The 17,346-nt window shown below is 36.5% G+C and overlaps 2 protein-coding genes across 2 annotated transcripts; both read left to right on the top strand.

Moving 5' to 3' along the window:
* The first annotated feature begins 2,280 nt into the window (after window positions 1-2,280).
* LOC150057520 (olfactory receptor 2L13) lies at window positions 2,281-3,219 on the top strand. Its single transcript, XM_090339733.1, has one exon. The coding sequence runs from the start codon at window positions 2,281-2,283 to the stop codon at window positions 3,217-3,219; it is 939 nt and encodes a 312-aa protein (XP_090195859.1).
* A 9,481-nt stretch (window positions 3,220-12,700) lies between these two features.
* LOC150057521 (olfactory receptor 2L13-like) lies at window positions 12,701-13,639 on the top strand. Its single transcript, XM_090340094.1, has one exon. The coding sequence runs from the start codon at window positions 12,701-12,703 to the stop codon at window positions 13,637-13,639; it is 939 nt and encodes a 312-aa protein (XP_090196220.1).
* Window positions 13,640-17,346: the final 3,707 nt, after the last annotated feature.

Consider the following 17,346-nt stretch of genomic DNA (forward strand, 5'->3'; position numbering starts at 1 on the left):
GTTCATGAGACTCTTGTCTCCAGTTAACCACTAGAAAATTGGAAGTGGCCTGTGGCTCAAGGGGTAGTGCAGTAGGCTTGAACTGAAGTGCTCAGAGCCAGTGTCCAAGTCCAGAGTTGAAGCCCCATGACCAAAAACAAACACACAAACAAACAAAAACCAAAAATAAAACATATTCAACAGGGAATCCAAATTATTATTTTCTTTTCCATATTTGATACTTCACTCTGTATGAACTCTTCATTTTTATTTATTATTGTAATTGATTTTATTTATTAAATTGATGAAATTATAGAAGGGTATAAGCACAGGTAAACAGCAAATTAAGAATACAGTACACTACTGTACATATTTTCTTCCTACTTAGCTGCACAACAGTTTCATGCTGCAGTCTGGGAGTAGGAAATTGAACTGCAGGCAAAAGAGAAACAACATACCCTTCAGCACCTCCCCATGCCCACAGCCTCTGACCTGCTGAGGAGTGGAACCTGAAGAAAAGTGTCAGGTACACAGACACCTGTATAACACTATTGCACCATTACGTAAGATAGTAAACTAAAGCCAGGCACGGTGGCTCACACCTGTAATCTAAGCTACTCAGGAGGCTGAACTGTGAGGATCTCTCAGTTCAAAGCCAGCCCAGGTACTATAGAACAGGAGACTATTATCTCCAATTAATCACTAAAAAATGGGAAGTGGGGCTGTAGCTCAAGGGTAGTATAGTAGCTCTGAGCTGAATAGCCCAGGGACAGCTCCCAGGCCCAGAGTTCAAGCCCCAGGACTCTCTCTCTCTCTCTCTGTCTCTCTGTCTCTGTCTCTGTCTCTGTCTCTCTCTCTCTCTCTCTCTCTCTCTCTCACACACACACACACACATTAGTAAACTAAGTACACATTTGTATCAGCTTCACAAGCCTAAAATTTAATCCTGTCTCTAATTTTGTATGAGAAAATTACTTGTTCTCAAGAGCATACTACTTGGCAACAAATATACCAATGCACTTTATGTCCTGGAAAGATGATTAGAAATCTAGTAGATTCCAGGGTGTATATGTGTGTTTGTGGTACAAATATATATATATAACTTTGTGTTATTTATATGTATGTAGAGAATAAGCTTATGTGTATGTAATCATGATTGTGTTGTTCTATTTGTTTTTGGTTTTGTTTTTTTGGGGGTGTCATGGGGTTGAACCTGGCCTGGGCACTGTCCCTGAGCTGTTCAGCTCAAGGCTACCACCCTACCTTGGAGCCAAATCCCACTTCCCGTTTTCTAGATGTTAATTGGAGATAAGAGTCTCAGGTCCTTTTGTGTCCAGGCTGACTTTGAACCTTGGTCCTCAGACCCAAGCCTTCTGCTTCGCTAGGATTACAGGCATGAGCCAGCTTGCCTGGGTCATGACTAGAATTTAATCATACTTATTCATGCTAATATCCAAATGCCATAAAAATACACATCATTACATGTGTAAATTACCTACAAAAGAAAACAAAAAGGGGTTTGATAACCTCTGTGATTGTATAAAAAGTTTTGAGTTCTGTGGCATTTCAAATATGTTAGCATCAATAGAGAAGAAAAAATTCTCAAAACTCAATGGTGTATGCACGTTAATATATATTGTATTATATATTATTGGATGTACAATATATTCTCAGTTCAGTGACCACAATTTTCATGGTGAGAACACTTAGAAGAATGTTCAAGGGTGAAGAAGTGACTTTAAGAACATAAAAGTTAGAGAATCCAAGCGAAGTTCCCGTTTGTCTATCTAGAATAGGGTCAGTTGTGGAAAGATAGCAGAAAGTTAAGGTGTACAAAAAAAAAGCTGCAGTCAACTTACAATTTAAGCAGACAGAAATTTTACACTTTTAAGTTTCTGTTAAATGGATACTTTGGGGATTAATAAGATCCCAGTTTTACTCAATCTATAAAACCTGATAATCTTGAGTGATTAGGCTTAGCCACAAATTTAGGCGTAGAATGTGTATCATATTTAATTTTCTAACTTATTTTTAAAAAGTAATACATTTAAATACACAACATTTTACATTTAATGACTCTTTTACTTGGTGAAATGGTACCAGATACAAGGGCTAACAGAATATTGATTTCACATGTTAAAATCCAAATTTAAAAGCTACCTGACGGTATAAGAGGACATAAAAATCTATTCAATATAGGTATTAACAATGTCAGGTTGCTTTAATTTTCTTGTCATGTTTCCTTCATGATTTTTGTTTGTTTTAATATTTATTCCAAGGAAGATAAAGAAAAATATTTTCATGGAGAAGTGGAATCAAACCTCAAGTGATTTCATTCTAGTGGGGTTGTTACCTCCAAATGAAACTGGACTACTTTGCTTGCTCCTTTTCATCTTGGTATTCTGTCTTGCCTTGTTTGGAAACTCAGCAATGATACACCTTATCCGGGTGGACCTCCGGCTCCACACCCCCATGTACTTTCTCCTCAGCCAGCTTTCCCTTATGGACCTGATGTACATCTCCACCACTGTCCCCAAAATGGCCTTCAACTATCTCACAGGACAGAAGAACATCTCTTTTCTGGGGTGTGGAGTACAAAGCTTTTTCTTCCTGACCATGGCATGTTCTGAAGGCTTGCTGCTGGCCTCCATGGCCTATGACCGCTTTGTGGCCATCTGCCACCCGCTCCACTACCCCATTCGCATGAGTAAAATTATGTGTGTGAAGATGATCATAGGATCTTGGATACTGGGATCCATCAACTCCTTGGCACACACTGTCTATGCTCTTCACATTCCTTACTGCAGATCTAGGGCCATCAACCATTTCTTCTGTGATGTTCCAGCCATGTTACCTCTGGCCTGTATGGACACCTGGGTCTATGAGTACATGGTGTTTGTGAGCACAAGCCTGTTCCTCCTCTTTCCTTTCCTTGGAATCACTGCATCCTATGGACGGGTTCTATTTGCTGTCTACCATATGCGCTCAAGAGAGGGAAGAAAGAAAGCCTACACCACCTGCTCCACACATTTAACTGTGGTGACATTTTATTATGCACCTTTTGTCTATACTTATCTTCGGCCGAGGAATCTTCGCTCACCGACAGAGGATAAAATCCTGGCTGTCTTCTACACCATTCTCACCCCCGCACTCAACCCCATTATTTACAGCCTGAGGAACAAGGAGGTCCTGGGGGCCATGAGAAGGGTGTTTGGCATCTTCTCTTCAACAAAGAAATGATTTTCCTACTAGTCTCTCTCTTGCTCTTCTTCTGTCTGAGTAAAGTTCCCTGAAGTATGCTGTCTAATACAAAGATACTCAAGCTCCATTGTTTCTTGAGGTTTTTGAATGGTATTCACAATAGTATTATGAAATAGTACATGAAATGTGATATGAATTTTTGGTTTAATGGTTATTTATGTGATCATAGAACTTGTTTTCCTTCTGTCTTCAAATCCTTGTTTGCATCTTTCTGAGAGAACATTAAAATGCTGACTGTATATACACCAATTGTCCAATGCACACTGCGGCCTACTATCTATTATCCTGAATCAAAAATACCATAGAAAAAATATCTATGTATCCTATGAAAGCCATACTAAGATATCACAGCCCCGTTCTTTAGAATGGCTATTATGAAAATTACAATGATCAAATACTAGTATAGAAAGGAAGAGCCAAGTGCCAGTGGCTCACAACTATAACCCTATATACTCAGGAGGCTGAGATCTGAGGATCACAGTTCAAAGCCAGCCCAGGCACGAAAAGTCCATGAGACTCTTATCTCCAATTGGCCCTCAGAAAACTAGAAATGGTGCAGTGCCTCTAGGGGTATAATGCTAGCCTTGAGCTGAAAAGCTCAGAGACAGTGCTCAGGCACAGAGTTCAAGCCCTATTACCAATTAAAAAGAAAAAGAAAAGAACAAATGGAAATCTTTATATACTATTGGGTAAATATAAATTAGTATGTATATGTAGAAATTTATATATGTGTCCTCAAACATTCAAAAATGAACATGCTGTGGGATCAAACAATCTCCTTATACCCGAAGGCATAAAATCAGAATGCAGAAGACACATCTAAACTCCCATGTTCATTAATTCATTATTTACAGAAGCCAAAATCAAATCAGCTCTAACGTCCATCAGCACAATCAAATATAGTGGACTTCCTCAATGAAATACTATGCAAACATTAGAAAGAACGAGTATTTGTGACACTATATTTGACCTTGGAAAGGCATCATGGTAAATCAAGTGGAAAGTCTGAAAGATCTCAATACTATATAAAAATCTAAAACAAGTTGATCAGATACTCTATGACTCGTGTGCTCATGTGTGTGTGTGTGTGTGTGTGTGTGTGTGTGTGTGTGTGTGTTCTTTGCTTAGGGAACAAGTAAAATCAACATTTATTGCCTCGGTTAATACTTTCCTGGAGCCAGTCTCAACAGAATTAGACATATTACTTAATTTACTCAGATTCTATTAGTCCAAGACTGGAACAGTTCCACTGACTCTTCATGTTTAATGCACAAAGAGAGATTACATTGGCAAGAACAGATTAAATATTTGTGTAGGGTTGATTTACCATAGTTTTTGGAGAGTATTATATAAGAAATATCCAACACAGGACGTGTTCTCATAAGTGTTAAAGGATTGTAATGAAAATTCTGTGCTCCATCTGTTCATTTCCCCCTCCTTACTACACCTAGAAACTAATCATTATACTATCCTCAGAACTCATATTTTTCTGAATGTAATAGTTGAAATCACAGAGCATGGAGCCTCAAAACTGACATTTTCACACAGTAGTATCCATTGAAGTTTTCCTTCCAAAGTGTAATTCTTTGTTTTTTAGTTTATTTTTTTTTTTGCCAGTCCTAGGGTTTGAACTCAGAGCCTTAGCATTATCCTTGGGCTTTCTCAGGGCTAGTGCTCTACCACTTGAGCCACAGTCCCACTTCCGGCTTTTTTCTACGTATGTGCTACCAAGGATTCAAACCTGGGTTTTCGTGCATGCTAGGCAAACACTCTTACCATTAGGCCAAACTCCTAGCAAGCAAAATATAATACTTTATATTATATATACTCTTAGGCTAGGCACTGATAGATCATGCCTGTATTCTTAGTTAACTAGAAAACTAATCAGAATTGTGGTTCAAAGCCAGCCATGGCAGAAGTTTGTGAAACATTTGCCTCCAAAATACCACCCAAAATCTGAAAATGAAGCTGGTGCTCAAGTGGTAGTGAAAACAAGCTAAGGGAAAATACCAACAAAATGAAATGAAATTCCCTACTATAAAGAGCTTAACAGTATATATTATTAGCAGTAAAGAATAATATACTTTCTGGATGAACCAATATGTAGTCATTCACTGAAAGGTATCTTGACTTTCCAACTTTGATCAACTATGAACAAAGGTATTCTAAACATCTATGTGTGCTTTCTAAGCTTTTTTAGATGTGCTTCCACTCATATAAATAAAATAAAGCACTTTGCAATAAAGGACAGTTCTTGGTTTGATAGTGTCATATCAGAAGAGAAAGTAAACTTTTTTTTCTGTTTTTGGAGGAAAGATTGCCTTATTAGTAAAGAAAATAAAGCACATTATAAATGGGGGTGAGATGGTACCAGATACAAGGGGTAACAGAACATTGATTTCACATGTTAAAATCAAAATTTAAAAGCTACATGACAGTGTAAGAGTACAAATAGCCATATAATGAGTGATTGTTGTCCTTACGTACTATGTTATTTCTCATCTCTTTTGCTATCCTTTGGTTATCTCATATTGTTACAATATTTCACCTTGTTATCTGTTATATTTTACATTTGCTTAATTGGTTATTTGAAATTGGATAGGGAAGGGGGGGAAATCAAGTTGAGCGGTGGGGGGGGGGGGGGGAAATGGGGACCATATCATGAGAAAGGGCATCAATGTTTGTGAAGTAATGCACCTTCTATCTGGTGAATATAACATAACCATTCTATTAATTATAACAAAAAATTTAAAAAATTACTTAAGAGGCTGAGATAGGATGATCACACTTCCAGTCCAACCATGAGAATGGGGAAATTCATGGTATCTTTTCTGTTTTTTTCTAATGATAATAAAGCAATATAAGTCATCTTTCTTAATAATCAGTGTAGGTCAGACAGCCCTACAAATAACTTTATACAAGTACTGAACAGTATTGTCAGAAAATTTACAAAGGTACATCATGCTTTACTTGGCTCAGTAAATATTCAGGTAGACCTGGGGTTCACAGTTGTGTTTCTGGCTCTAAGGCTTTGTGTCATAGAGCTATTCATGGAAAACTATGATACTAATATGAATGTTGATGAGAGTATACACTTTAGTAATAAAAACCAAAACTCTGGCAACATGACAGGAATATAGTGATATACTTTATACAACCCAAATGTGGGCCATCTCTGGCTCTGCTTCATTCACTTACACCATAAAATACAGTAGTTTCTTCCCTTATCCTTTTTGCATGAACATTCGAACATGGATGCTGCATGACAGGGTTGACTTGAACACAGGCCAGGTAATCTTGCACCTGTTTGTGTGTGCAATTTCTGCATAAATTGACATCGGTGTTTTCTGAGTCCTTTGAAAAGGAAAGTCGTATTTGTGTGTTTTAAAGCCATAGAAACTTAACAGGGGCGAAAATGGAATAACTAATGAATACAGCTTGGCCACTGTATACCATGAGATCTGTGTACTATCTCATTCATGTGGAAAAGAATAGAAAGGAAGAGTTCTTTTCAAAGAACCAACTCCTTGTTTTGTTGATGCTTGAGAAAGGTATCAATGTTTGGGAAGTAATACACCTATCTGGTGAATACAATGTAACTCTTTTATTAATTAAAAAATATATATATGAAAAAAGAAAGGAAGAGTTCTTACATTAATCATTGTGATATGCCCTGCAGAATAGTCACTGTCCAGACTGAGCAATCACCCGAAATTTGATTAATGGAATTTTCTGATTTCTTAGCTTTAGGCACAGTCACAGTCATGGCATTACCAAATGATAGATTTCTTGTAAACATCTGTCATTATATGTTGACTTTAAACTTTTTTTGCCAGTCCTGGACCTTGAACTCAGGACCTGAGCACTGTCCTTGGAGCTTTTTCAAGGCTAGCGCTCTACCACTTGAGCCTCAGCACCACTTCTAGCTTTTTTCTATGTATGTGGTACCGAGGAATCAAATCTGGGTCTTCGTGCATTCTAGGCAAGCACTCTACCACTAGGCCAAACTCCTGGCCCTGAGTTAGATAATTTTTATGTTCACTCTATAATTACCTGAAGAATATAACTGTAACCTCTCTATACATTATCCTGATAATAAAATGCAATTAAAAATGTTAAAAAATAAATAGAGGCCTTTGTTCATAAATCAATATGAGTTATATGAAAAGCAACTTTGGAAAAGGAAAAGAATCCCAATTTATTGTAAAAAAGCTGGTTTGGTTTATTAAAAAAAGCAAACAAAGTATTTTGTGAAAGACACAGAAATGAAAGAAAGCACTTCATTTAGAAAGTACTTTGCTTATAAGAAATGTGAAAATAAAGGAAAGAATAATACAAGGAAAAGGAGAGGAGAGAAACAAAAATAGTGCTTTGCAATGAAAGAAAGATTTTGGTTGAGACCAGAGGGCTCTATTAAAGACAGGGCAAGGAAGAGCTTCCTTTAGGAGGAAAAACATTTCATTTAGAATGGGCTTTGACTTACTAAGAAAAGGCATTTTGAACTTTGAACAACTAAGGAAGCACTCTGCTTGGCAAGGAGATTAAAATGTGCTTCAAAAGGAGAGAGACCACTTTGCTGAGAAGGTGGGAGTTATTTGATTGGGAAAGATTTGAGAGGCTAGGATGGACCGTGACATGAGAAAGAGATGGTGTGGAGTCTATGTCACAAAATTTGGATCTCTAGTCATAATGGATGAGATATGGTACCTCATGGCATGAAGTTGCACAGATTTTAGGCAACAGATTTTAATCTTCAAAGACATAGCTTTGATTCGTAAAGAATTTAGAATGTAAATCACCCAGAAGTGCTACTGGAAACTCACTAGAGAATATTGAGGAATTTTTACCTAATGTATATTCTGGGATGATTTTTTCTGAACACACCGAAATGTTATCATCAACTCCATATCCCTGAAAACTCTTACATCTTATTTCATGATGAGAGTGATGTGTGGTAGGCCTAACCAAGATTGTGTTCAGGAAAGTGGACTGACTTTTGCCTGACTTGGTCAAAGTTTGGACTTCAATTTGTTTCCAGATTATTAAGGTTAGTTGAAAGGTCCAAGATTTTTGTCTCTGTGGACTTAATACATGAGGGATCAATTAGAGGAAAAGACGATATAAGGCTTTATCATATAATGTTCAGAATACAAAACAGGAAAAAATGTCTTACATTTGTAGAATTTAGAAAATTAAATGTGGAATGTCTTCTCTGATTTCAATTGACCAACAGTGATAAATGAAGGTATTTAATTAAACAACTTCAATATGCAGATATTTCAGGAGGGGAGTTAATGATATTACTACTACTACTATTAGATTCAACTTCAGGGGAATTACTTTTTATGGGAACAATGAACAATGATCATCTTGATGATTTCTTTCTAAAGAGTATAATTTATAGAGAAATGCTTCTCATGACAGAGGGTAGTTTGTTTAATTGTGCTGATCACTGGCATTGCATTATTGTATCCCTTGCCGATCAGTGCTGGTGAGCCAAGAATGTTGTTTAAAACTCATAAAACAGACTGACAGGAAGGAATGGTTTCATTATAAAACTCCATTCTCACTTTAGGGCTTAAAGCACTTCTGTCAGGTGAGTCGAGATGAAATTATTGAGGTAGTTATTTTGGGTTAGCCTTAATTAAGGAGAATTATTAACATGGCTGGTTTTCTACTATGAAAGAACTTCCTCCTTCTGAAATAGGATATATGAAGTTACACATTGAATTGGAAAGTAAAAATAATGAATGTAAATTTAAAAAGTGATCATTTGATCCCATTAGAATTCTATGACATACTACTCCTTAAGGTAACCTGAATAAAGTTACAAAATTTATCTCTGCTCGAGAGTATTTGAAGTTACCTATGACTTCGACAAAGATGATGGATACTTCTCAAGATTTATTATGTGCTAGTATCAGAGAGTCATATAATTTCTATTCCTGGGTAACTTATGATGTGGTTGATACTGAATTAAGTAATGAACCACTTACTAATTGGTCCTGTACTTATTTGGTATTATATTTTTATAAGTGTACTTAATATGCTGCTTTTGCAAAAATAACTTTAGGAACCTACACTTATTATCTTTATAATTTTTAGCCAAATTATCTTGTTTTTAGTTTGGACTCCATGCATTCCATCAATATGTTTCTTAGAAATATGAGAGTGATTACTTGTGGGCTCACTTTACCTTACAGGAATAACATCCTAACAAAGCATATATGAACTAGGGTATTAAGCCAGGCTCAGAAAAGACAAAGGATGCATGCTTTCTTCCATATGTGAAAGGAAGATCTAATTTATCAATGTATGTGTAAGTACATATGAGGTTGTATGTACACTAATGTACATAATTAAGAAAAGTATAGTATTTGTAAGAAAAAATTTAAGCTGCGATTTCTTAGATTAACTCATAGTGAAAGGGTGCTGTAAAAATATATTTTTTCCAAGAGGAATACCTACTTTTAAAATAGAACTAATAAGTACCCATGCAAATGAATCCTTGGCATTAACTACAGTCTCAGATCCAAAAATCTTTAAGTATTGCAAAGGTTTGTTTTTTTTTACATACATTTCATATTACCATGAGACTTTTCAAATTAGGAAATGAATTAAGTACTGAATTATTTTCTAGTTTCCATTTAAGTAGCAGATAATATAAATGTATGCATGACTATCTCTCCTTTTTGCACAGCTATGTCACTGTTCACTTTGTGTGAACAGTGCTTGGCAGGACTACTGAAATATTTCTTTCTCTCAATTTAAACATAAGCTCAACAAACAGTTGAGCACCAGATGGTCCTTTTTGGAATCCTAACTACTGAGGCTGAAATCTAAAGATCAAGGTTCAATGCTAGCCCAGGCAGACAGATCTGAGAAACTCATCTCCAATAAGCAGTAAAAAGCCAGAAGTGAAGTTAAGGCTCGAGTGTTGTAGTGGTAACCATAAATGAACACAAAAAAACATTAGCCCAAAATCTTGAATTCAAACTCTGTTACCAGCACAGGAAATAAAATATAAAGTATGTTACCTGAGAGAATCCTCTGTCCTCATCTCCAAGACATGCATGCCAAAGATTGATTTTACAAAAGGTTTCCACATTGTCTTCACTATGAAGAAAACACTCATTTTTTCCTAATGTTTCTTTCAACAGGTAGATCTGTTGAAAACTACTGTGACCATGCACTATTCTAGTTCCAAATACTTCATTGTCTTTCCTATACACCTATGCCTCCATGTTTTCTCAAGATACAAGGCTCCACCACTCTTTTCACACTGCAACATTAGTGAGATATTTACACCTGCACCTTACTACAACTGTCAGTATATAATATCACACAGAAGTGTATAATCTGCCCTTCAAGCACATTAAATGATAATGTCTTCATGAAATGAAGAGGCTTTATGAAGGAATTTTACCTTATTCCTCACTGGGAATGGAGTGATCACTGGGGTGTCACTCTAACCATTACCCCTACATTCTTCCTTGTATAATAGATCATTACACAATATCGTATTATATGTTTGAGGTATTAAACTTTATTACATATTTTATATATTTAATGACTAATACTTACTTGTTTATAGAAACAACTCCATAAAACAGACAGAAAGCATTTTGAAGAATAAATATATAATAATGACGCCCATTTTTTATTTTTATATTTCTTCTTTTGAAAGTTTTAAGAAGAAAATGCCTGTTATCCACATTCTCTTTATGTCACACTGGGGAAATATCTGCACGTTTACTATTGATGCATGTCTCATTGTTTGTACATGGATCAGAAAACATTTTTGATCTTTGATTTTTAGTGTATTTAGACATTTTGTTAGCAAATATTATTTATACAAAGGGGGATTTCATTGTGCTTTTTTCCATACATATTTAATGTACCCAAATCAAATCCTACTCCTCATCTCTTATCCACCCCCTTTTCTCATTTTGTTTCTTTTGTTCCTTTTTCTAAATTTTATTTTATTATCAGGGTGATGTATAGACCCATTATGGTTACACTCATAAGGTAGTGAGTACCTCTTCCTTTGTTTTTCTACCACTTTCACTTCTCATTTCTTAAAATTATTTCAAATATTTTAATTTTACAACTGTCATATAAGGTATAACATACTTCAACCATCTTTAATCTCATTCACCCTTACACTGGCTCTGTCTTTTACCTCTGACACTTAATCCTAATGTAGACTGTTTTACTTTCCTATGATTTATTTGCTTTTTTCTTATTTAGAGTATATATTCATATACATATATTATGATTTAGTCATATTTACATCATCTGTTGCTCTCATATTCTTTCTCATAGTGCTTAACAATCATAGAAAATTCTATGTGATTTAAGTTTATTTATTTAATAGCAACTAACTATTAACAAATTTTCTTCATTGAAGAGAAGTGAATAATACAGTATCACTACTTAAATCAGTTTCATCAGTAGGCTTCCGTATCTGTGTTTATTTAAATCACAAAGGCATACATATATTGAAAAAATCTCATTCAGACTTATGATAATGGAAAACAGTAAATTAATGTTAGAAATATAAGAAACCACATGTATGCATGAATGAAACACTGAAGAAGCAAATTACACAATTCAGGGGACAGTGTGTCAAAGAGTAGATAGAAAATGTTCTATATTTTACCTTAATACACCAGGTCATGGTTTGCTCAACAGAAAGGTGGAATTTTTGTTCAGAAATGGAAATTTGTTTGCTTCTCATTTTCCAATTTTACTCTAAAAGATAACCATATTTTTTATTCTTGTCAACTGATTCAATCTGAAAAGAATAAGGAAAAATGGAGGTAGAAATCAATGAATTCACTACTGTTTCTAATTTTTCTGGTTGATTAGTTTTGTACCTGCTTCATGATCCAGTCTGTGCATTCAGATTTTTGAACTGCAGAACATGACGTAGGTAAATAGCATGTGCAGATATAGGTAAATAGCATGTAAAGTCACAGCCTGTGGAGAGGTATAAGAGTAGCTCAGTTTAAACTCAATGGGGGGGGATTTTGAACTTATGCTTACAGAATATTTATTACTAAATCAGGCATTTGATTTTCTATTGCAAATTTGAGGTGTCAGGTGGACACAAAATCAGTAATACTTTCTTCAGCTAATAAATGTTAATACTCTTGAATCATGGTTGTAGACAGGGGTATAATAGCATAGAAGATTTTTGTTGTCTTATTTATACTTGCTATGTATAAATTAATATTTAAGGCAAAATTTGGTTCTGTGACTTGCTGAGATGGCAGTTCAGAAAGAGGAAAGGAATAATAAATTCAGTTATTAAATTCAACTCAACAGAGTTACAGCAAGGAGCAAAAATAGTCCTTATACTAATTGTAAGAAACTTTAATTCTCTTTGATATCCAGTTATGTTTCATTTTTACTTTATGTTTTAACTTTTCTTTTAGGAATCTATAGACATATTTTCATGGAGAAATGGAATCAAACCTCCAGTGATTTCATTCTTCTGGGATTGTTGCCTCCAAATCAAACTGGACTTCTTCTTTTACTCCTCATTGTAGTCCTGTTCTTTCTTGCTTTACTTGGTAACTCAGCAATGATCTACCTCATAGCTGTGGATTCTCGTCTCCACACCCCCATGTACTTTCTCCTCAGCCAGCTCTCCCTCTCAGATCTGATGTACATTTCCACCACTGTCCCTAAGATGGTGTTCAACTACATATCTGGAAGGAAAAGCATCTCATTCCTGAACTGTGGGATTCAAAGCTTCTTTTTCTTGACCATGGCAGGCTCTGAAGGCTTACTGCTGGCCTCCATGGCCTATGACCGCTTTGTGGCCATCTGCCAACCCCTCCACTACCCCATCCGCATGAGTAAAAGGATATGTGTGAAGATGATCACAGGATCTTGGATTTTGGGATCCATCAACTCCTTAGCACACACTGTCTATGCTCTTCACATTCCTTACTGCAGATCTAGGGCCATCAAGCATTTCTTCTGTGATGTCCCAGCCATGTTGCCTCTGGCCTGTGTGGACACCTGGGTCTATGAATACATGGTGTTTGTGAGTACAAGCCTGTTCCTCCTCTTTCCTTTCCTTGGAATCACTGCTTCCTATGGACGAGTTCTTTTTGCTGTCTACCATATGCGCTCAAAAGAGGGAAGAAAGAAAGCCTACACCACCTGCTCCACACATTTAATTGTGGTGACATTTTACTATACACCTTTTGTCTTCACTTACCTTCGGCCCAAGACTCTCAGATCCCCTTCAGGAGATAAGATCCTGGCTGTCTTCTACACCATCCTCACCCCCATGCTCAACCCCATTATCTATAGCCTGAGGAACAAGGAGGTACTAGGGGCCATGGCAAGGGTGCTGGGAATGATCTCCACCAAGAATCACTAAAAGTTCAGTGCCTACTCCTCTTCAAGCCCACCTGACCTAAACCCAGCACACTTCAGTAAAGGCACTATAGGCACATAGGTAAACAAGTTTTTCTAATGACATACTTGAAGTTACAAAACATAATATAATGAATTACTAAGTAGTAATAATGTTGAAATTATTCATTCAAACCTTTGACACCAATAATAATATTGACATTATGATTAATATGTAATAAACATATAAAAATTATAATAAATATTATGCATGTTAATATTCAATTGTAATACTTAAATATCATTTGTAAATAATTAGTATAAAATTAGCAGTACTGTGCTTAAATATTTGTCTTTCATTTGTGTTTAAAATCTTTAAACATAGCCTATTTACAGCATAACTAATGTTTAGCTATATATATATTCAGTATCCACATGGGCTAATTAATTATGCAAAGTATCAGAACATCAAGGAATAGAGAAACCATAAAATGATTTAAGAATCACATACAGATACACACACACACACACACACACACACACACACACATATATATATATATACAGCATTAAAAGTTAACACTTTAGAATGAGTTAGAATGAGTATCCTACAAAAGATGATAATTTGGGGCTGGGAATGTGGTTTAGGGGTAGAGTGCTTGCCAAATATGCATGAAGCCCTGGATTGAATTCCTCTGTACCACATTCACAGGAAAAGCTGAAAGTGTTGTTGTGGTTCATGCGGTAGAGTGCTGGCCTTGTTCAAAAAACGCTTATGGACAGTGCCCAGGCTCTGAGTTCAAACCCAAGGTCTAGGGATTAAAAAAAATGTAAGCCATATCAGGACACTGATATTGATTTGAAAAAAATGAAACCCATCTACATTCTCATTTAGTGTGAAGTATAGGAAACAGTATGTGACACAGAAATTAAAATACTGAACTGTGGATCTGTCCAACCCTCTGTTAGGCCCTTAAGGAAAACTTGTAAGATGGTTTCACACCTATAAGGAGTGAAATCAGGATTTTTACAGGACATATCCCCCACGCTTATTGCAACATGCTGCTAAACAGTGACTGGGATAGAAGACCAACCTAACTGTCCATCAACAGAAGAATGCCTAAGGACATTGGAGCATATACTCTTGGAATGCTTTTATGTCACTAGAAAAATTGATATTCTTGCATTTATCATAAGTGAACCTGGAGAACATTATGTTAAAAGAGTCACACATACACACACACACACACACACACACACACACTGCAGTACATATTGCTGGTATGTAAAATGTAAGATGAGCTGATCTCATAGAACTGATAATAGATTTGGAGGTCACCAAATTCAGGTGGAAGTAGAGTTATGTAGGACAGGAGAGGAATCAATGTACCATATTATATGTAGATAGGAGGAATTAGTCTGAAGTTATATGGCACACTACGATGAAAATAGCTAATATCTAAAAAATGAGAATAATTAGAATAGGATTTAGCTGTAAGATTCTGATGTGAGGGATTTGATTCAATGATTTCACTGTGTCTGTATGTATTAAAACCTTATTGCAATGTTATATGGGCATGGGTTATATGTAAATTAAACTGAAATATGCAAATGGAACCTAATGAATATTTTGTTATAGAAGATTTGAATGTTTAGTTATGAAGTAGCAATGCCTACATACATGAAGACCAGGGTTCGATTCCTCACTACTACATACACTGAAAAAAAGCCGGAAGTGGTGCTCTAGCCTTGAGAAAGTCTAAGGACAATGCTCAGGCTCTGAACTCAAGTCCAGAACTGGCAAAAAAAAAATAATTAAAAAGTAAAATAAAAAATAGATATGAAGGAGCAAACAAAATAGACATACTTAACTGGTATTAAGGGACTAATATTTTTTCAGCATTTTCATTGAAATTGATAGGTGACGTCCAACCTTGCCTAAGAATACACGTAGAGATATGATTTCTGATTGTGATAATAATACTGACATTAAAATTGGATACTATATGAAATATTCATATTTATTATATGTTTAAAATTCAATGCTATTTATTCCTGCATAAATTATTTATATTTAGGAAGACATACAAAATGTCTGCAGGGAGGCAAAACACACAATTGTCTTCTATGTTAAATTTCAACATTGTTTCACTTAAGGTACAAAATGTAATGGGGTCAAGAGGAGGGGATTCCACATCCCACCAGAGTCCACCACACAGAGACAGTCTCATATAAAAGGGTGAATTTATTGGGGAAGTAGATGGTGAACTGACCGGCCAGGGACACAGTGCAGACTCAGGAGCTGACACTGTGACCCCGAGTGGCTCTCATGCTGGGTTTTTAAGGGCAAAACCCATGCGGTCGAACCTGGCAACATAGGTGGCCAATGGGATAGTTACATACACAGAGGGACCATTGCCAACTCCGGCCACACATAGGTAGCCAATAGGGTTACAGTCCAGTATTTGAATTTAGCTATCACCTTAGTTAGAGTTGGCACACGAATTGGGAAGGTCTCCACACAAAGCAGGCCCATCCCCACTCAAGTAGATATCCCTCCTCATGAGGGTGGGGAGAAGGACAAGGTTGCCCCTCCCTGGAAGGGCAAAGGTGGCTGTGCTGTACCATTGTCAACCTTCCACAATGGGGCAGGGGAACTCTTATGCATTTCGGATGGCGCCAGTCCCTCCTCCCCTTAACACTCTCCACTTTTCTTTTAGCCTAGTCAAATCCTTGACTAGTTTACTTTAGTACAAATGGGGTTATACTGGGTGCATAGGATTATTAGTTTTATAACTCTAATCCATTTTTTTACTAAGGACATCATTTCATTAATCACACATGGGCCAATCAACAGTAACATTCTCCTCCCAGGGAAACACTCAAACCTCTGGGAATAATATATCTAGTCCTCTTTTGTTCTGGAGAACAACTTCAGCTAGGGACCTCAGTGAGATCTCTGGGAGTCTGAAAGTCCGGGATCCTCATGCACTGTCTTCACTTAGGAGTGATGAACCCAGTAGCTCATTCCTGCTACCTTCACAGTGGTTGGAGTGTTGAGAATCACAGCATAGGTTCACTTGAGTGCCAGGGTACTGGAAACCAGATAATAAACATGTCCTCAGATCAACTTGTAAGACCTATAAGGACTGGATTGAATCATGGTTAACAATGCCAGCTGAGCTAACACATGGCTTGGGGGGCCAACAATTGTTATCAGACTCTGGCAGACAGCATTCTTTGGTTTGGAGGGGCATATAGCATGCTCTCCCAGTTCTGCACCCAAGAAAAAGCTCTCACAACTAGGAAGCATGCTTAACAATCCCTCAGGTGGACACAAAGAATAGTTCCACATCAGTGTACCAATTCTGACCCAGCTTGCATCATGGCTAACTCAATTACATACCTACCAATTCTACCAGTAATCCATTCTTAAGATAATGCTCATACCATCTACTACATACAGGAACTCTCTAGAATTTGTCTTTCTCCCTTTTTGTAGAACAAACATAAGACAATTCTTTTCAGATCCTCCCTTATCCATAAACTATTCTTCTGTTTCCTCAATTCTTTTCCAAAGGTTTTCATTACTAAACTTTTTCTCTCTTCTTTACCTGACTATAGCCCTCATTCACATTTAGCACCTCTCATGTCTAGGCTGTTCAGCACTGGATGGAAAATTCCCTTCACCCATCCAGAGTCACCATAATGGCTGCAAAAACCTAGGGGCAC

Source organism: Megascapheus bottae, chromosome 10 (genome assembly GCF_031878675.1).
Source record: "Megascapheus bottae isolate mThoBot1 chromosome 10, mThoBot2.hap1, whole genome shotgun sequence".
In the NCBI taxonomy this organism is placed as follows: domain Eukaryota; kingdom Metazoa; phylum Chordata; class Mammalia; order Rodentia; family Geomyidae; genus Megascapheus; species Megascapheus bottae.